This window comes from Chiroxiphia lanceolata, chromosome 15 (genome assembly GCF_009829145.1).
Source record: "Chiroxiphia lanceolata isolate bChiLan1 chromosome 15, bChiLan1.pri, whole genome shotgun sequence".
Lineage (NCBI taxonomy): Eukaryota > Metazoa > Chordata > Aves > Passeriformes > Pipridae > Chiroxiphia > Chiroxiphia lanceolata.
Window position 1 is genome coordinate 18,386,559 of NC_045651.1, and position 21,027 is coordinate 18,407,585.

Below are 21,027 nucleotides of genomic sequence, written 5' to 3' on the forward strand. Positions count from 1 at the left end.
GTACAAAGTTTTGTTTTGTGCCACATGAAGCATTCCAATTCCACCCCAAATTAAACCCTTTATTTCAAGGTATTCAGGACATGCAAAACCATCAAAGACTGACCCAACTGTGACCTGGGCAGCACTGTAACCAACAGGCAGTAACCTGGCAAGGGCTGCAAAACACACCTCAAAGTGGGCCCCTTTTTTTGGGTGGTTCACTCCTGCTGAGGTCTCCGAGCAGCACTGGAGGCAGCTGCAGCAGCAGACACTGTGAGGACAGAACTGCTGCCCCTCCAGTCTCACAGGTAAATTGTCTTGGAGCTTCTACAAATGGTCTCCAGCAGCAGGGACAGCTGAAGGAACAGGAAGAGGGAGGTTTCAAATTCTGATCATACTCCTTTCTTGTTCTTGAAGTAGTCTGTGCATTAGCGGGGGCAGGTGCAGAAATGTCCATGATCCCAGAAATAATCTTACCTCGTTCCATACATGAAACGCTGCCCCAAGAATAAGCTCCCAAAGAGTAGAGATGTCATTTCATATTCAGGATGAAAGCCAGACAGGTCTGTGTGTTCCTGAAAGGCCTGATGTGTATCAGCATCACTTCCATTTCCTGCAACTTGTTCCAACAAACGTTTATCCATTTGCCTGGGATATTCCAGCTGGAGACATAATTTGATGATTTTAAAAAGAAACATGAATCATGTTCCAGCTGTTTAAGAACAAGTCTCAGGATAACACACCATCTTTTCAATGTTAAAAAAATAGTCTGACAATCCTTTATGAAACAGGAGCTCTGTTCCTCTGCAGTTCAGACTCCAGATCTGGCAAGGATCAGCTATGGCCCAAGGTGCTTGGCTTTGATTCGTTGGTGAAATCTAAGTATTCTAAATTTAGGACTGAATTTAAATCCCTGAACAATCACTTTACATAAATTCAGTAGAGCTGATGTATTAAAATTTCCAGTCAATCCACAGATTACAAGGCTGGTCTTGACATTTCCTTGGTGTTACTTCCTGTGTTGTTTCTGAATTGCCTCCTTTATAAAGAATTAAGTCTTTTAGACTTAACTGCAACTTTCAGAGAGGTGTGTAAATAGCTCCAGGAACCCTTCTGACAGCTCCTCTTCCATCACACCGACCCTGGCACAGACCAAGCCAACAGCAGTCCAAACCATCTCCTTCTGAGCAGCTCCCAGTGCAAACCAGCTCATTCTGAGCAGCTCCCAGTCCAAACCAGCTCCTTCTGAGCAGCTCCCAGTCCAAACCAGCTCATTCCCTCTGTACTCCCAGCTGGAATTCCCTGTGCCAGGGGAGCCCCCACAGGACACCCTCAGCCTGCAGTTCTGGTCCCCAGTGAGAACATCACCCACAGTCTCCCTGCAGCCCTGCACTGCAGAGCAGTGCCCAACTGCCACCAGCAGCTCTGGGGGTGACATTAAACACTCACTCCTCAGAGCAGCTGGGAAAGCACACACAGGACACTTCAATGTGTGTTTTCTGTCTGCAATTACTTGTGAAAAAGAGCAGTTTTCCCTTGGAATTATCCACACCCATAAAGGTGAAGACATGTGAAAATGCAGAACATGAGTCACTAGTGTAGCAGGAGGGAAACTATATCCCTAATATTTTTCCCCCCTCTGTCTAAATCCACATTTTTGTGGAAACATAAAAGCAGTTTCTGCAAAAGCTGATGACCACTCTGAAGATTTTTCTTTCTGGTACTTGGTTATATTAACAATTCCACCTTGAGATCTTTGCTGCCAGCAAAAAAAGATATTTTTTTGCAAGTGCCAGAAGGATTTTGAAATCAAGTTTTATAAAAGAAAAGTCCACAGTCAGATATATCAGTCTTATAAGCTTATCTGTTCAGAATTAGTACTTCTGTAACAAAAACAGAAGGGAAGCAGAAGTAGCCTTGGAGAAAACCTAATAAAAAAAGGAAACCAGCTTTACAAGTAGAAATGATGGGTTCAATATGTGACAGGTATAACATGCTGTTTTATTTTCTTCCAGTAACTTCAACTTCCTTCATTCTTGACAAAGTGGAAACTGAAATCAGGTTCTTAATTTCAAGAAAAGCCAGGATCACAGAGTCTTCCTGTCATACCATTAATATAACCACATTAAATATGGTTATAAAAGCCACGTTTAGACAGGCTTTAAGACAATTTAAGCCATAACAGAAATAATTCCCAAATCCTTCCAACTCTAAAGTCAAGCTGTGCAGTTTTTTTACCCAGTTCTTCAACTTTTAACAGTTAAAGGGGAAAACTCCCAGTTTAAGGACTAATATTGCAAACATGAAGCAGATGGTGCTTCACGTTATCACGAGGTATTAGAGCCTGAGAGCTGCTGTCACACCATCTAACAGGACACTGTTATCAACAGAAAACCAAAGAACATCTTTGCAGCTGAAATTTGTAGGGTAACATCAGCAGAAGCAGTCAGAATTTAAAAGCTCTACAGACAGCTTCTCCTAACCTCTTCCTTAAAAAGGCAGGACAGCACTTAAAACTTTTATATTAATTTATCCCAAACTGTACAAAGCAATCGATTTTTACATTTCCAAAACACTTACTGCAAAGTGATCAAGGAAGAAACTATTCATTCCTTCAAAGCCACCAGACAGACAACTCCCTTTACAAATAAGCTGTAGCAGTTGTATTGACTTTTTGTCAATAATTTTTGCTCTATATTAAGTGACACCTGGTGACCATTTCGTTTGAGGAGTCAGTTTTATTGGATCATGACTTCATGCTTGTATTAGTTGGCCAAACCAACCTAGAATTTCAGTCAGCATCAGATCTTTTCTCCTCCAAGGATTTCCACAGTAGGTGCATGTACTTTATTTACACATATGTTCTATCTGTGTGTATATGTGCACGTACATGTACTCACACACCCTCATAATAACATTGCTCTAAGTACTGGACTGCTTCTGTCTGCTGAAAGAAGTTTGCACAAACTTCTCTGGTGCCACTTCTGGCACTTGAGACACGTGGAAGGGAAGTAAGTGTCTGGAGAGTTGTAAACAAGTATGAAAAAAAGCCTTTTGCAGAGGAATGATCTTCCCTGTGATCACTGTCCAAGGAAAGAGGCCATGGGATCGTCAGGTCTCTGCCTTTTCATCCTGTAGGCTTCCATCTCCTCCTCTGTTGGCTCCCTGGCCTCAAACTGGCTGTTGTAGGGTCTCTTCCTCTCATCCAACTGCATGATTTCTTTAACATGGAGCAGACGAGCCTCTTCTGCATTTAGTGCCTGAAAGGAGAGCAAAGGAAAACAAAAATTCCACAAGGAAAGTTAAGCAAAAAAACCCCCAGAAGGTTTTTCTTAGCTTCTCACATGATGGACAAGCAGCAGGCAGAAAGCAATGCACACCTGTCTGGCACACCTACAGCACATTTCACTTCATGATCATTTTTTAGTGTTTAACATAAACTGATGCTAAAATGCTATTTAGTAAACAAGACACTCTTTCCAATCTCTTTCCAATTGTAAAATCGAGTAGAAAACTCCTTGGATTTACCTAAAATGTAATCATGATCCAGCAAGTACAAAAGCAGGTAAGCAAGCATCTGATCTTAGGGATTTGGGATGGTTTGCTGTTGTATTCTGGTATAAGTTTGGGGGTTTGATTTTTAAATCCTCTGTATTATTCCGCCAACTACTACTGCTGCTCCTTGCTACTGAAAACAAGTGCATTTGTACAGTGCCTTGATTAACCACAGATTTAACTGGTGTCCCCCCTGGACACCCTGAGGCTGCTGTGCCCCTGGGAGGGCTGCTCAGCAGCAGGCAGTGCATAGTTTGGGGCATGGATTTACTGCACCAGCTGTGAGACTGGGCCCAAGCCTGGCATAAAAGCTGCTAAGTTAAGCTTTGACAGTGCCTTTGATCTCTCCACCTTTCTTCAATACACAAATCATTGTTCTGCAAAGTTTCAGAGATCTACAGCTGCAGTAAGTGCCTAGCCATGAAGTATTCTAAAGTCCTCTAAACTCCATCTTTTAAAACTAAATATTTATTGAATGTTTGCCTGAGAAATGAGGAATGTACTTCAGAACATCTAACAGCATTTTAAATTTGCTCTAGCTCCAAATTAGCATCAAAGAACATCCCAAGGTATAGCACAGGAACTACATTATAGGCTTCATAAAACTGATGTAAAATACTTGTCAAATTCTTTTTGCCACAAAGCCACTGCAGAATATAGTGCACCTTTTTAAGTTTTTCTTGCTTCTTTTTCTCTTCACCCTCACTGTCTGAATTCGAGCTCTTCTTGTGCTTCTTCTTTTTCTTCTCTTTCTGTTTCTCTTGGTGGATCTGTAAGGTGGGAAACAAGTTCCTGTTAAGATGCAACTTGCCAACATTAATAATGTCCAAGGCACTAAATCCAGACTTCTCTCAATGCTATTTCAGAGCTTAGTTTTCCACAGAGGTGTTAATAATCTAACAATGCAGTCCAGTCATTTTCAGGCACATTATGACTCTACAGAATTTTGTAGTTATGCATATCATTTCATCTCTTAAAATGTTGAGGCAAAATATGTCTTCCTGAGAATGGGAAGCATCCTACCTCCATCAGTGTTTTGGGTTTTGTCATGTGTTCTTCCTCCCCAGGCTGCTCTTCCAGTAAACTTGCTTCTGTGCTCTACATGACAGACAAGAGCAGGGATGCCCTGTTACTAAGGACATTTGAAAGGGGAAGGACAAAAAAAATCCCCAACCCCCCCAAAAAACAAACTCTCCCAAAAGGAAAACAGCCTAAACCTTAAGCAAGGCAGGTGAATGCTTTCCAGCTCTTCCCAAGTGACTGAGACAACACTTACAGCGATTTCTTTCCCAGCCTCTCCTGTGCAGTAGGAGTACTTGACAAAGGAGTGGCAGCACTTGTACCCCCACTTGCCTTCTTTCCAGTATGAACCCCAAATGCACTGCAAGAGAACACACCACAGCAGTTATGGCACCAGGACACTCCTGCAGGAGGCTGCAGTTTATTGCTCAGCTTATATCCTGAGAAGTGAGTTATTCAAACAGTCCAGAAGGAAGTTATGAGCAATAGTTCTGCTATTCCACATCAGCCCTACAGGTGCACTGTCAGAAAAGAGAAAAGCAACAGCATGTGGTCAACTCATATTCAAAGTGGAAGGGAAACAGAGTAACTTCCCTTTTAGTTTAAGACTGCCATGGCAACTCCTCAAATTCACATCCCAACCATGACAATCTGAAACTCCTCCTCAGCAGAGAAGGGAGAGTGTCACATTTGAGAGAGGAGAAATTTATTTGCTGTATTAATTATATTGTACTGTCTCCTACTATACCTCCAATGGGAAGGTATTTAATTTTTCTAGAATTTTAACACAACCCAGGGCTTACTGTATGGTTGTTGATCTTCACATCCTCTTCATACTTCGAGCAAGCAATAGCTTTCTCTTGTCCTTTGATGACTGTTCCATGCCTGGAGTACTCCACATAATCTTCTGTTTGAGCTAACAGCAGCTCAGCTGGTGGGGCATCCAGATGTTCTTGTCCTCCATACTAAAATGCAAATAGAAATGACATATAATAGGTTTGAAAAACCCCATCTTTTCTGTAGTTAAACAAACATTTCAAAAAGGGCACCTTCAGCACCTTCTGAAGAAGCCATGGGAGTGGATGGTGGCAGTTTAATCTTTAATGAATATTGAAGACAGAAATACATCATCTCCCACGGCCACTGTGGTGTTTAGTTTTATGTGGTTGGTTTTTTTTGGTTTTGTTTTACGCCCAGAGAATGACAACAGTGATATTCCTCACTGAGAGCAGGAAAACTTTTCAGACCAAGCCAAAAGGCTCTGGTACAACCAGAGCAGCATTTTCTGTCCCCCTTCAAACTTGAATGTTGACAAGGTTAGTAATTAAACTGATTATTTAGGTCTTCTGCAGTTGCCCAAGAAGTGAGTTGCAAAATGTAAAACAAATATTTATGTACAAGACTGCACCCAAAACTTGAGTCATGAAGAAATTCAGATTTCTTCAGTGGAGAAATTCTGACAGTTATGGAAGAGCTTCCAAAAATACAAAGAGACACCAATAGATCTTCAAAACTTCCTATATTAAATAATAACATAAATCTAATTGATGATAGTGTATAAAAATATTTTTATATTTATAAGTCTGAGCTGCTGAGAACAGCTGATGCCCTTTCACATAGGATGAGTAATCTTGTTTGTTCCCCAAGACCCAGACATTCAACTTGACATAATTCTTATTAAATAAAACCAAATGCCCATTACCTTCTCTAGGATGCTTTCTTTCTGCTGTGCCTTGAAATCTTCTTTTTTCACTTTGAAGGATTTATAAAGGAGCTCTAATTTGGTAGGGTCTGCTTGAAGATGAACTTCAGAGCCTTTGTCATAAGCTTCCCAAGCAAACACTGTGTACACAAGAGATTTCACTCAACATTTGCTCTAAACTGACATACACATTCAAACTACATTCTTCAGTTCTGAAGCAATTTGGAAGAAGACCTCAATCCAAAAAGACTTATTTCTCTTTTGCAAGAAACCAGCAGTGTTAGGTGTTTTAAGTCCCTTTCCTTACAAGCCCCCCAAAGCAGCCCCACTCACACTGGGTCTGTGCCATGGAAATGGTGTCTCCCGTGTAGCGAACGAAGTTGTCACCGGCGTAACCAACCCTGCAGGGGAGAGCAACAGGACTGAGCACTTGGAAGGGAATTTCCTCTTAAATACAATCACACAGCTTCAACAGGGAAGAAAAAATTCCCTTTGTGCCCCAAGAATTAAGAATGGAGGGAGAAGCGGGCACATTGAACTTGATTCATGAAATGAAAGCCCTGGCTCCCTGTGGAGCCATGGAATTATCCCACAGCCCCCTGGAAAACCTGCTGTGTGTGTTCACAGGGAAACGTGGCACAGGCCTGGAACTCTGTCTGGGATGCCAAGCACTATGAGTTAAACTTGGATCTAACTGCACAGAGACACCCATCAATGGTGTGTGACATTCCAGCACAATGATCCTCAGCCCCTGAATTGTGCCTCTCCAGCCCAGCCCGTGTCTGAGTCAAAGCCTGGGAACAGCTTTGCTGCTGCCTGCAAAGCTGGGACACTTCTGCACAGCCCTGAGCAGATGCACAGTGTGTACATGAAACACAGGTTGAAGATCAAACAATGTTAACAACCCCATCCCCCCCTTTCACCTCCCCAAGGCCACTCTGGAAAATTTACAGTTTGCAAAGCTGTGGCAGAAACAGATTCAACAAAGGTCAAACTATGACCAGAGAGAGAAGTGACAGCATCTGCATCTAAAACAAAAGAATTGACTGGCATTATTCTAGCTGGGGGCAAACAGAGGTGGAAAGAGCATTATTTGCTATCATTTAGGCACTGCCATTCTATTCCAGGCAGTGAGCTAATCCAATCACTGTGCTCTGAATGCATGTTTTACTCACAGCCTGCCTGCTCTGGAGGTTCACAGCACAGCACAGGTCAAGTCCCTGACTGGGGTTCTGAGTGAGACAGCCCCGTGTGCAGCCAGGGCTGCCCATTTTTAATTAAAGATGTGCACCTTTAATTAAACTGGCTAAACAGACAATGCCACAGACAATTCAGATCTTCACTATGCAGAATCCATTCATATAGGAGGAGATCTTACTCCTAATTCAAACATTTAGTTAGGTACCACAGACACTCTATGTTAGTCTCCAGTCCTGAATGCCTCCCAACAAACATAAGATAAAGTTTAAGATTTAGTTACTGAAATAATTTATATAAACATCATTCGTGTTCACAGGCATCATCTCTAGATGTAGCAGTGTTCTAGTCCCTGTACAATCACAGCATGAAATGAAAGTCCACATATCCCTGGAGATTAAGGGTCAGTATTACAAAAATACCACTTTTATACACTAAAACAAAAGGTGCTCCTAAATAAAACGGGTTTTTTTCATGTTTACTACTACTTCTATACATAACTGACCAGAGATTAATTAGTAAAAGGACACATAGAAAATATACAACTATTTATCTAGTTTTTAAGAGTTTTGCTGGATACACAAGACTGCCCTTGTTTTAACTTACTCATCTGGATTCTTGCCTGTGTTGGCATACGGGTTCTCCCTCATTGCCCTTGTTTTGGGATCATAATAAGCAGAATTTGGATCTAGATTCCTCAAGTACTGGGGAAAGAAAGAACATACAACATATTTAATATTCACGATTTTAGAAGAACTGAAGTTACTCCTTTACGGCCCAGTTTAGACATTTTAAAAGTTCTATCCACGTATAAAGATGACCTTTATCAAGCCATAACATGAGCATGAACAGAACTGAAAACAGACCTTAACCCCAAGACACAAAGTCATTAATAAGTGAGTGTCCAATTTATTGAACCATTTGTAACTGTTCTTCACTCACCTTGGCAATATCTTCCCGAATGCGCAGGTTCCGAACCGTGATTCGTCTTTTAGAGTCAAAGTTCTGCCCAGGCATATCAATGTCATCTGCATATTTGTCTTCATCTTCATCTTCACTGTTATGATCTCTTTCCTGAGGAGAGATGGGAAACTTCTAAGTCATTCACTCCAGAGAGCAGCCTGAGAACCTGATCCTAGTGGTTTCCTTACAGTACTGCAACCCCTGCAGTTCCAGGCCAGCACAGCTCACCCGGGCTGAAGTGCTGTCAGGCCAACCTACTACTGACACTGCTCAGAAATACCCCTGGGCAAGGATTTCCACTTCCCCACGTGGAAACAGTTATCAAAGCATAACTGTGATGCTATTAAGAAAACAGGTATCTTGAGCAAAATATACCACATTAAAAACTAGTTATGTGCTTGCATCTCTAAGGTCTGAAAACACACAGGAATTAAAATAAAAACCCCTCTAAGAAATCCAGCAACCTCTGCCTGAAAGACCAGGCAGCCAGTGGCATGGCCATGCCAGTTAAACCCTTATGCCACCCTCATTTCACTGTTTCACTAATACAGGTCCTTCCTTCTGCCCATGAGTGATGCAGTGGGTAATCAATCATCTTACTGTCTGTGAATTGGGTTCCTCTTCTCCCCACTGGTGTCTTGGGGAGTTCTGCAGCAAACAAAGAGCACATCAGCAGAGAAGACAAGATAGTGGAGAGAGGAAAGATGGCAGGGATACAAAGGGCAATCAAAGCAAAGCTTGATGCTGGATACAAAATACAATTTACCAGTGGCACAAAATACAGAAAAATGCTACATAATGTTCTAGGAAAGAGCTCTTAACTGTCTCTGTGACATACAGGTGTTGGAGGCCTTTTCACTGCATCCCCAACTAAGTTTCCCATTCTTTGCAAGAAGAGCAAATTCTAGAACTGTGTTGCTGTTATTTAGAGCTTACTATGCCTTTGAACACTGGTGGATTAGACTAAAATATTTCATATAATGCAAATATAACCAAGTTTCAACTCTGAAAGCTTAAAAAATAATCAAGAGGATATGTATTCAAGGATTTAGTTAGGAGTTACTGGAATACTAAAAGCATGAATCAGAAGGCATAGCTGAAGCTGGACAAAGATAGTCTGACTTCATTTTTTTGACCTGCTTAGCCTCCAACTTGAAAATACTTGCAGGGGTGAAGATGGAAACAACTGTGAGCCCAACAAATTGGCCAGTGCTGACTATGCAAATCAGCCCCAGTCCTCTCCTTCAGAGACAGTTCTGAAGTTTGTTTGAAACTTTTTTTCTTACAGCTTCATTTTTTTAAGGTGATGCCTAAAGATTTTGTAAATTTTAATATAGCTGTATAACTTGCTTTCGCTTTAGACAGTTACTGAAGTGTTTTCTCCTGGTTTGTGCTACTTTCCATTGAACTTCTGTTTAGCAATCTTTCCAAGGAAAAAGATTTTAGCAAGGACATCCTGTTTGGGATGTGCACCTGGACCAGAATAATAAGATATACCGTAGTCAAAACAAGATAGAAGGTCCAGAACCCTTGAAGGGGCTGAGGGTGGTACCAGGGGCAAAGATGGTTTTTGGGTTGAATGTACCCACTACCTATGGAAATTAGTTAAAGTTATAGCAGTGTGAGAATGCTCTGTGTGTGTGTGTTTAAATTAGAATTTTGTATCAAAGATTATCAAAAGCACTGTCTATAATCTAGGAGGAGCTGCAGGAATTAGTGGAAGGTGCAAACTCTGCAGTTATAAGCCAGAGGGAAATACTTCTGCTCAGCCTTCAAGAACCAGAGACATTGCAAACAGCAACAACTGAAGAAGAAACAAGCTGGTTTAAGACAAAGAAAATACCTTCCTATTCCAATTTCTAGTAAGCATTACCAAACCAATGCATAGCCACATAACAGTCATTACCTCAACATTGGCCAGATCTTAACAATCTTTAAATACAAAAAGAGCATTTCAGTATGTGAAAAAAAAGACTACATGGAAAACAAGTTCTTCTGACTCAAAATTCCATGTAATTAATTTTAGCAGGAATAATAATCACATGGAATTTTAGCCCATAAGGGGAAAACAAAGCAACTCTCATTGGAAAGATGCTTCAAATTCTTGAATATTACACAGAGTGACAGGAAAATCTTTAAATTACTGGAGGGTATAAAACCTAATAGCAGACTCTGTACAGAGAATAAAAGAGCCATAAAGCAGAAGTAATCTGTTGTTTATTTATTCAGCTTAAACAACAATAAATTGGGGTTTAGTTCACTTACCACTTGCTCCAGCTTCCCTGATGCCAACTCCTCCTGAAGCTTCTGTGCTTTCAGGGTACGTTTGGCCTGGGAAGGAAGAAAAGACATTTGTTTCCATGTTTCTGTTTGGCACAAGGTTTCATATTAACAGTGCACATTAGCAGTGTTCCTCCTCCCAGCCCAGCCAGGCCAAACACCCAACCTTTCCCCAGGGAATCACAGCCCCTACGTACCAAATCAACCTTGGAATATTCCTCCACGATCTTCATGTGCTCCTCTGGGTTATACCCATTCCACCGATCCCGCTTCCCGTCGTAGTCAAACATCAGCTGGGGCTGCACGTGTTCATCCGGGGCAATGTTCATGCCTGTGTATTTTGCTCCAACTTTCCTGGGCCTCTGAAAGAGCAAAGGATGGTTAGATCAGCCCATTAGGCTAAAATATGTGACTCACTCAGATATCCCTTTAAAAATCTTATCAATCAAGCTCCTCTCTAAAGCCAGTTAAATTCAGCACTGGAATTGTAAATAAATGCAAGTAGTTCTGCATTTCAGTGTAGCACAGTTGACTCCAAACCCCATCAATTTTTAATTCTATTTTCCACAATTAAGAAAGCAATCAGAAGAGTTTTTAGGTGGCTTCTGGCTGATGACCCAGAAAGACAAGCACAGCAGCACTTGAGTTAATGCAGATTAACATGACAAGTTAAACATTTTCACTTATAACTGCAGAGCTTATTACAAACAGAACTCACCAACAACACCCCGAGTAATATCACTTTTCCCTTTCTTTTTTCCTACAGAACAATTTCTTTAGAAATTTCCAATCTCAACACTCACGACCATTTTCAACACGGCTTTTCCCAAGCCAGTATTTTTTGTCTGACCTATAGCCAGCTGTTCTTCACTAGGAGGAGCATTCCCATGGTTTCCAAAGCCATTAAGCCATGCACAGAAGTGCAGTTTACCTCCATGCAGTCCTTCTTTTTGTGTGTCAGGGCCCCACAGTTCTCACAGGCTCCTTTTCGGTACCTCGTGGCCACAGAGTTCTGGGCAGGGGCACAAAGGGCAGAGTTACACAAACCTGGGCAAGAGTCATGAAGTGACACTCAAAGTGTGACCCACCCAACCCCCCAAACACTGCAATCTGCCTGCTGAGTGAGGATTCCCAGCTCCTGCCCCCCTCAAGCCCCTGTAACCATCAACCACTTCCTCATGCAATCAAAGCAAATCTTTACGTTCTGCAAAACCCTTTTTCATACCTCCTGAACTCCTCGTTTGTACCAATCTCCAGAGGAGTTGTACTGTTTCTGCTTCTCTGGCTGAGGTCTCTGATGCTTTAGGGTGGGTCTTTTAGAAGGATCTATGTACCATGGCACTGAGGAGATGTACTGGGGAATATGAGGATTGATATCCCTGTAAAAGATGTTATGTCACAAATACGTGGCACGGGGAGAAAACCCCACAGCAATTCAGCCTAAAAAAATAACTCCCACATTGAAGTTCAGAGCTTTAGGAGGGATAATAAAACAATGAAGTTAGTAGAATGCATTATGAAATAAACTTGATAACAGAGACTTTCACTGAGATTTTGTTGCCACCTAATTCACCTCAACTCCTGACTCCAAAGCAAGGAGCTTATTCTGTGTAATGTTACTGAGCACAAAAATAGCAACATTTGTCTTCTCAGAAGCAACAAGCCTCGCAGAAACAAGAGAGGGAGGAGGAACAGCTCAGGTACACAGGGAAGTTCCCCCTTACTCATGTTTGAAATACCACTTGTAAGTAGCTGCATAAGTGGAACTTTTAGCAGAACTGTCAATAGCTCACAGTAGATAAACACTGAACTTGCATTTTTGGGAGAGTATCTGTTTTCTGAAGAATTAAAAGAAAATCTACAAACTTCAACTATTTCCTTCTGCAGTGACTCATGCAGAAACCTTGTGTCACCCTCCTAACCACTGTGTAACCACACCAGAAAAAAGGCACTTTTAACCAGCAGCTTTAGAACAACCCAGCTTTAATAAAACTCACTTTCCCTCTTCATCCACCTCAGCAGGTGCATTTCCGAGTTTTCTCTGTTCTTCCAGTTCCTTCTTTTTCCTCCAGTCTTCCCTTGTCATCTTCTTCGGCTCCTCCAGGCTCACGTCGTTTGCTCCTCCTGCAGGGGTGGCGTTCACCACCGCCCCCGATGCCATTTTGACTCTGTCCCCTACAAGAGGCAAACAGTGAAGGCAAACGCGCCGCCCTGCACCCGGCGCGGTGTGAGCGCAGCCCCTCGCGCGGCCTGTGCCGCCCGGGCCGTGTCAGTGCCCGAGCCAGCGGCAGGGCCCGCACGGCGCCTCCTTACCGGCGCTACCGCACGGCCCGGGCCCGGCGCGACAACGCACGGCGGCCGCGGGGAGCCAGCGCCGGGCCCGGGGCCGCGACCGGCTAGGAGCGCACGGCGGCACCCCCGGGGACCCGCCCTGTCCCGCTCCTTTGTCCCGCTCCTTTGTCCCGGTCCCGCTCCTTTATCCCGGTCCCGGTCCCGGTCCCGGTCCCTGTTTTTACCTGCCGGGCTGCGCCACCGCCCCACAATGCCCCGCGGCCGCACACTTACTTCCGGGGCGGGACCTCCTCCTGTGCCCGCCCCACTCGTGAGCCAATTGGCTGCCGCGAGTCAGTCGAACCGGCCAATGGGCGGCGCGGCGCCAGTTTAAAAGCGGCACCGTAGGCTAGCAGGGCGTTCTGAGGAGTCAGAGGGTGTGTCGGGTATTTCGGGACACACCGGGGTCCAGGCGGTGCTGCCGGGCCCAGGGGTGAGTGAGGGTGTTCGGGCGGTGCCGCCGGACCCAGGGCTGAGCGGGGGTGTCCGGGCGGTGTGAAATAGGGGTTTGTTCCCCCTCATCTAGGGACCAGTACGTGACAGCTCCCTTGGCTTTAATGTAGCTTACCTAAAAAGTGTACTGTGGTGGAGGAAATGACAAAAATTATTTCTTCTTTTTTCTATATGAACTTCACAAGGTGATCTCATCAACCTGAAGATGGCAACTGTGATCTCTTTTGGTGCAGACAATGTTGCTCCTGAGAGCCAGCTGCTGATCTCTCCAGGATCTTGTGAGTGTTTGCTGCCCTAAGGCAGCAAGGGGTTGAGTGAGGGGCAGAAATCACGTTTTGTTATTCACTGGTTTCAATGGTTTTCTATTCATATATCTATTTACCTAACTAATTTTTCTAGGTTCATCAATTATCATAAAAATTAAGATAACTGGGCTTTTGTCATAGATGTGGCTTATAAATGGTGAACAAAGATTTCTATGGCAAGAAGTTTTCCAGCACGTGCACTTACTGAAGCTTTAGGGTTGATATGGTGCTAAAGTTTGCTTTTATTTCTTCCCACCCCTCCAGCAAAAGGAAAGAGCACACACTCTGGAGGAGTAGTTTGCACTCCACTTCATAAAAATGTGTTCTCATCTGCAGCCATGACTTGCTCTAGGAGAAAGGCTCTTGGTAAAAAAGCAATCACTACATCTGCAGCCATGTCTCACTCTGGGGGAAAGGCTCTTGGTAAAAAAGTAAACGCTGGACCTGAAGGCACGTATCAGCCTTTGAGAAGGGCTCTTGGAAAGGTGAATACAACTACTGGAGTCATGAGCAAGATGCCTCAGATAAAGCAGGAAAATCAGCCTCAGATAAAGCAGGAAAATCAGCCTCAGATAAAGCAGGAAAATCAGCCTCACACTGCAAACAAAGTGAGTACAACATGCTACTGCTGCAGGAGGGGGGAGAGGAACATGTGGTTGGTTGTGGCTTAACCCTGGCAGATTAAACACCATACAGCTGCTCCCTCACTTTCCCTTGGTGGGATGGGTGAGAGACCTAGAAGGGTAAAAGTGAGAACTCACAGGCTGAGATAAAGACAATTTAATAAATAAAATCTCAGAGGAAGACATAAGCAGCTGAGTGATGCTGTGCCAGTCCCTGAGCAGTGGCAGCCCTGGCACACTTCCCCCTGTGTTCACTGCTGAGTGTGCTGCTGTTCAATGTGGGGATGTCCCTCTGCACACTCGGGGTCAGCTGTCCTGGCTGTACACCCCCAGCCTCCTCCCTGGGGGTTGTGAGAGGCAGGAGGGGCCTGGGCTCTGTAAACCTGCTCAGTAGTAGCTCCCACAGCTGTGTGTATTGATGCTGTTCCTGTTCTCAGCAGGAATCCAAAACATGTCTCATATCAATTACAAGGAAGGAAAATAACTATTCTAGCTAAAAGTAGTGCACCTACATAGATGGCTCTGGGGAAGACAGTCTCAGTTAATGCCTTATTCACATGTTGAGTACTAACAGTTTAATATGAGCTTAAATGTTCCAGTGCAGTCACTTGTTGCTACTGTGTGTAGTACTGAGCTACATAAACTCTGCTGAAACATTTGCCCATCTCCAGCTTTGTGTTGAAGGTGTAGCATTTAGGCCTACTTGAGGACTGTAGGGCAGGTGTGCTTGTCTGAAGACCTGAATAGCACAGGAGAGCCACTACAAACGTAATACAATAGCTCAAATAATGTGTCTTCCTTTTTTTAAGACTGATGAAAAGACTGAATTAGACAGCTGGACTTCAGAGTCTGATAAAGATTTGGCAGAGTGTAAAGAAGATTGGGCTGAGTCTGAAGAAGGTTGGCCAGAAGTCGAAAATATGTTTCATTTTGATCCTCAAGGTAAGAACTATTGATGTAATTATTAAAATGAACAATAAAGCTTTCACGAGTGCTGGCATTGTTGTAAGACTTTGTCCAAGCTATTGTGGCACACAAAGCCAGCATTGCATTTCTCCTGAGTCCCTTCTGAAACATAAGGGTGCTTGCTTTCTCAGTCCTCTGAAGTGTGTCCTTAAAGTCTTCTTCATGGGGATTTAGTGTGTGAAAACTGCTGTGCCAGAGACTTCAGTGTTGGTGAAACATGTGCTGTGCTTGCTCAAGTCATGAAAAGCTGCTCTGTGTTAGCAGTTATATTATGCAATCTAGTCTTTTGGTAAGTGTCTGTGTAGGGAATGTCATGGACAACTAAGGTGTAACTGCAAATCAATACCCCTTGTGTTGTGTTGTTTTAGATTGTTTCCCATTTAATTTAATTCAGGAGAATTTACAGCTTCCCAGGCTACTCCACACCTACTTAGACTGTCTTTCCCAAACAGACTTTGATGTCTTTGATGTTCCTGAGGAGTGCAAACTAAGCAATCTCGACCTGCGTGGTGTTCCCCTCATGGTATTTCCAAGGACATACCACAGACAGGTAGAGGAGGAGCCAACACCTCTTCCCACTCCAGAGCTGTCATTTACACCCAGTAAGTGGAACCTTAGCCTGCTTTTCAGTACAGCAGTGCTCCTCAGGGTTTGGGAGGGAAGGCAGTTGGCTCCAGCAGTGAACTGCTGTTGCTGTCTGAGCTGTGCCAGAGCAGTGCCCCAGCAGCAGCCAGCCCTGCTGGTGCAGGTGGTGGTCTCAGTGCTGTTGCTGAGGGGTGGCATAACCCAGCTGCCACCAAGCACCACACAGCTGCTTCCTGGGTCCCCTGCTGTGGGGTGGGGAAGGGAATTGGAAGAGGAAATGTGAAATAACTCATGGGTTTGAGATAAAAGCAGTTTAATAACTAAAGCAAAGGCCATGCATCAAGCAAAGCAAACCAAGGAATTCATTCACTACTTCCCATCAGCAGGCAGGTGTTCAGCAGCCCCAGGACATCTCACGGGATGGTGGCTTGGGAAGACAAATGCTGTGACTCCAGATAGCACTCCCTCCTTCTTCCCCCAGCTTCAGATGCTGAGGGTGATGCCAGGCTGTGGGGTAGTCCTGGGGTCAGGGGCAGGCAGCTGTCCCAACTGTGAGCACTGCTCAACAACAGCTAAACCAGCCCTGATTTACCAACACTGTCCAGCACAAATCCAAAACACAGCCCATACCAGCTGCTGGGAAAAAAATGAACTCTGTCCCAGTGGAAAACATCACCCTGAGCAGTCTCTTGCAGTGCTTTGCAAACTGTCAGCTTGGTGAGATTGGTTTAGACTATGAAACAGTATTTCCCTTGGTCATTCAGGAGGTTTATGCTGAGCTTCTGGGAGCTGACTTGTGTTAGTGTACATTGTGAGTTTGAGGAACTGATTTGATTTATTTCTAACTTATTTCTTTATCTCTAACTGATTTGATTTATTTCTAACTTCAGGCTTGCTGCAAGCACATTCTGACTTCATTGCTAGCCTGGAAAAACTACACTTCCCTGAGCTGCCACCATTTCCAGCTGACTTTTATGAGGAGCAGGAATGTTGTAACAGGTTTTAAATTTCAAGTAGTTCTGTATTTCAATAAAGGCTAATATAACATGGATAATACTAGACTTGTTCATTTTTAGTAGGCTCAAGGTGTGAGTAGTGCTTCAGAAGGAGGTATCTGACCAGCAACTAAAGCAGAGCCTGGGTAAGCTTGTAAGCAAGACTAATACACTGTTATGAACCATATCCAGGGGTTGGTACCTGCTGGTTACACTGCATGGTTGTGATAGATTGAGGTCCACCTGACCTCACTTTGCATAACTTGATCCTTTAAAACACGTGCAAGGGTTTAAACCAGTCTAGTGTAAATCAAGCACTAGAGCTGGTGCTCTTCCAGCATTTTTCATTTGAAATTGTTTGCTCTCCCCAGTGGTTCTCTAAGGTGGGGTATGCTGGGTTTTTATGCAGCTATAGACTACTTTTAATTGTCACAGCACTGTGTGGCTCCAGGGGCTGGGAGCTGTTTTGAAACTTCAAAGGATTCACCAAAATATCAAACGAACCAGATAAAAGATACAGGTAAAGGAAATTCTATGTAGGGATTTCAGGGTTTGACTGATCCTTAATTGCATTTTAATAGTTTTTAGTTCTTGTCTGCCTTTCCTGAGATCAAAGTTTGATGGGTTCAGTCTACCAGACACACGAGTTAAACAATAGTCACTATAAAAAAAAATGACAAAATGCATCTTTGTCCTTATCAGTTCTAACAAGCTGGGAGAAAACAGTTGAAGCTTATTTTTACAGAGAAATTCCTGTAACTAAGGCACAGAAACAGCTCCACAGTGCCCTCCCGTGGCCTCTTGTCAGGCAGCCACGTAGGTGAGAACAGTCCCTGGCGTGTGAATCTCTGCCCAGCCTGGAAGCTTTGTCTGTCCTGGATTCTTCTAAGGCTGTTTAGGTGTTGCCCAGTCACATTCCTTCTTAAATAATACACAACCTTTGAGTGCTACTTTTAGCAGCTGTGTGATCCTTTGCTTGGAGTAGAGCCTATTGTGTTTCATCTCCTGGATTTTGTGAAGCAGCTTATAAATTATTTTAAGGTATTTTAAATTGTTAGTTAAAGACTCCCATTATTATGAAGCCAAGGCTTCTAATTCCAAAGCTGTCTTACAAAACCTTGCTCTGTAAAACTTAAGAATAAATCTTCATTTTGTAAATGTGATGTCCCCTGGTTTCAGAAGTACTCTGACCCATAAAAGCATGTTTGAGAGAAAAAAAATCAAAATGAAAATGGAAACATTCCTCTGCAAAATTGATTCCAAGACCACAGTGCTCTTCTAGGGATAATTTTTGCACTAGAAGATATTCAAAACTTGCAAGTTGCAACCAGGTACTGGATTTTGCTTTTTACCTTCTAGCCAGTCTTGCCCCAGCTGTTTTTTGGTTGGTGGTTTTTTGTGGTTTGTGTTTTTTTTTGGTTTTTTGTTTTTTTTTTTTTTTCAGATAAGAGCTTTTCAACAGCTTCTGTCAGTGTTAACAAACGTTTCTCTGAAGTGTTTTCTTCTGTGCCTACCTTACCATGCCCTGTTCTGAGTTTCTCTTTAAAATAGCAAGGATCTGGAAATGCTTTGCACTGAAATCTCATTTCTCAAGGAAGCTCATGTTCTACTTCAGTTGTGTTTTGGTTCCCCCTCATGGTATGTGTGACTATGCTCTGACTCTTAAGTCTTTTGCTACAGTGGTTTGCTGCTTTACAGAAGGTTATCAGGAAAAGCAGAGGGACGAGAGCATTTTCTAGTGCTGGAACTCAGCCAGTTCTGTCTGTCCTTCTCCAGATTTCCTTCATTTGGAACTAGCATCCTAGTTTTCTGATTAATACAGAGAGTAAAACATGATTTGTCTTCCTAATAGCTTCAACAGTATGCTTGAAAGAGAGACCAACATGTTCAGAATCTGATGCTCTCATCTGTGGAACAGCTAATTCTTTAAGTGTTTTACCCTATTTAGGAACCTGCAAAAGAATTTGTTGACAATGCAGGGTCCCAGTGCTCGTGTGACTGTCCAGGCTTAAGGGCTGAGTGTTTTTTCTGGTACTGCAACCAGGAATGCAATGTTTTTTGTCTTGTGATGGGCAATACTGTCAGATACCTAAAGTATATTTTTCAAAGCTACCTGTGTGACTTTGTACCCGGCCTCTATTTTCAGATGTAATTTGTGTGCCTGGAGGTACCCCAGGGCCTCTTTTGTACCTCTCCCTGAACTGCAGCTGCTCAGAACTCCTGCCATGGTGCTGCTGAGCTGTGCTAGCCCTGGTGCCTTGTGGCTCCTGAGTTTGCTCCAGGTGAATTCTCTGACAGTGCCCGTTTCCAGGCGAGCAGCCCGAGTGTCCTTGCTGCCCAGGCTCAGATGCTGCTTGGCCTCCTTGCTCTGTGCAGGCTGCTGGGACAGCTTTCAGGGCAGTTCCTTCTCCTGTGGGATGTGGGCAGTGGGATGAGGGCAGTGGATGCAGCTCGAGGAGAAGCTGTGGGTGTTCCCATTTCCAGTGGCAGTACTCAGATGAGTGTGGGAGAGGCCTGGGGTTGGATTCATGATACTCCACAGGGTTTGCAGTCCTGCTCCCAGCTGAGCTGCTCTGGAGGACTCTGTTCAGCTGCTCCTGAGCAGAACTGAGCAGGAGGCTTTGCTGTGCCTGGGCAGGGAGGGGAGGGGACAAGCTGGTGCCTTGGTGGTTATGCTGCTGCTATGAGGAGGAAGAAGAGGGGTTAGGAGACAGTCCTTTGGAAGGATAAAACCTCCTTCCTTTGGGCTGTGCATGGACATGGAGGGTCTCTTTTCCTCTCTGTTCCTGACTCTGCTCTCAGGCTCTCTCTGGTTCTGGATGTTGGGTCTGTCTTTGGCTGGGTGTCTGCAGTACAAGGGGTTACTCTTTGCTGTCCCTCTTGCTCGGGGCTGACTCACTTCCTGCCTTTGTAACTCCTTTGAAACCTTCCTGTTTTTTAACTTCTGACTGCAAAGCATCCAGTGAAGCCACTTCTGAAGCTCGTGACACTCACTGTGCTGTGCTGTCTGGGACCACTTTGCAGCACTCCTTTTCAATCCAGCTGCCTCACAGGGCAGCAGTGGCTTTTCTTCACCCACAGAAATGTTGCATTCAGGGCAGGGAGCACCATTTGTCACCAGGGCAGGGTGCAGGCAAGCCCAGGGCTTGTCATGGGCAGCAGTGGGGCTGGAGGCCAGGATGGAGCTGTGGCAGCAGATCTCTGGGTGTGCTGTGGTTTGTGGGTCTGACTGTGCTGTACCAGTCTCACAGTCTTGCCCTCACAGATGTTACAGCCAGTCACAGCAAAATAATTAAGAGAATGATGAACCTGAGTAGAACAACTCTGGTGAGGTTTTAAGGCACTCTGACAGATAATCTGGCTGTTGTGGGGGACACTGAGCAAAGCTGTGGGGGCTGTGGGCAGTGCTGGCAACACCCCAGCCCTCTGTGCAACTGTGGAGCAAAACTCTTCCTTCAGGGAAAGAAATCTGTGCCTGTCTGTGCACTCACGTACACAGAGACTCTGGGGGAAGGTTAATGCCTCTGGATGAACCTCTTCAGACATTTCCTACTGGGAGCATTTCCCAGTTTAGAGAAACCTGTCACGGAGGATGGCTGCAGCTCTCCTGTCTTGGCATGTCACTCCCTCTCTTGTGAGCCTGTCCAGGAGCAGAGCTCTGGCTTCTAGAGACTGCCCAGGTCACCAGGAGTGCACAGAGGAGCTGTTCTACCACCCCCTCTGCACTCTGCTGCCCAAGTGTGCCCAACAGCCCTTCCATGCTTCCAGAAGAGGTAGGAGCACCGTGTCCTGATTCATCACAGTGGGCTGTGAGATGGCAAATCAAATCCTACCTGGCTTGTGACATGACCATGACTTTTGTAAATGTGCAGAGTGGTCTATGAAAGGTGCATGATTTATGAAGTATTTCCTTGGTTTCCTCCTCTGTCAGCCTATTCTCTTTTCAATCAGTTGTATTGCATATTAAAGCAATGAGACAGAAGTCAGAGGGAGAGCTCATAAAATTTGTAAGTCAATTCAGCTTAAAGAAATCAGATGCACACAAGTAAAGAACAATGTATGTATATATATAT

At 44.1% G+C, this 21,027-nt stretch overlaps 2 protein-coding genes across 4 annotated transcripts; one reads left to right on the forward strand and one right to left on the reverse strand.

Moving 5' to 3' along the window:
• Positions 1-2,489: 2,489 nt before the first annotated feature.
• On the reverse strand, positions 2,490-13,293 carry SLU7 (SLU7 homolog, splicing factor). Of its 2 annotated transcripts, XM_032703053.1 has the most exons (16): positions 13,213-13,293; positions 12,694-12,871; positions 11,922-12,075; positions 11,628-11,708; positions 10,894-11,058; positions 10,682-10,747; positions 9,017-9,064; positions 8,396-8,527; positions 8,060-8,157; positions 6,590-6,657; positions 6,257-6,396; positions 5,358-5,519; positions 4,811-4,915; positions 4,558-4,632; positions 4,200-4,304; positions 2,490-3,239 (listed from the first exon to the last, which is right to left on the reverse strand). In XM_032703053.1, the coding sequence occupies exons 2-16, from the start codon at positions 12,855-12,857 to the stop codon at positions 3,060-3,062; spliced, it is 1,743 nt and encodes a 580-aa protein (XP_032558944.1). In that variant the 5' UTR covers positions 12,858-12,871; positions 13,213-13,293; the 3' UTR covers positions 2,490-3,059. The 2 variants fall into 2 exon arrangements, with proteins under 2 accessions (XP_032558944.1, XP_032558945.1); XM_032703054.1 differs by lacking the exon at positions 9,017-9,064.
• A 43-nt stretch (positions 13,294-13,336) lies between these two features.
• Positions 13,337-17,011, forward strand: PTTG1 (PTTG1 regulator of sister chromatid separation, securin). 2 transcript variants are annotated; one of them, XM_032703056.1, is made up of 6 exons: positions 13,337-13,498; positions 13,666-13,758; positions 14,050-14,393; positions 15,218-15,350; positions 15,827-15,976; positions 16,850-17,011. In XM_032703056.1, the coding sequence occupies exons 2-6, from the start codon at positions 13,686-13,688 to the stop codon at positions 16,963-16,965; spliced, it is 816 nt and encodes a 271-aa protein (XP_032558947.1). In that variant the 5' UTR covers positions 13,337-13,498; positions 13,666-13,685; the 3' UTR covers positions 16,966-17,011. The 2 variants fall into 2 exon arrangements, with proteins under 2 accessions (XP_032558947.1, XP_032558946.1); XM_032703055.1 differs by having other exon boundaries at positions 13,338-13,460; positions 13,665-13,758; positions 16,850-17,008.
• The last annotated feature ends 4,016 nt before the right edge of the window (positions 17,012-21,027 follow it).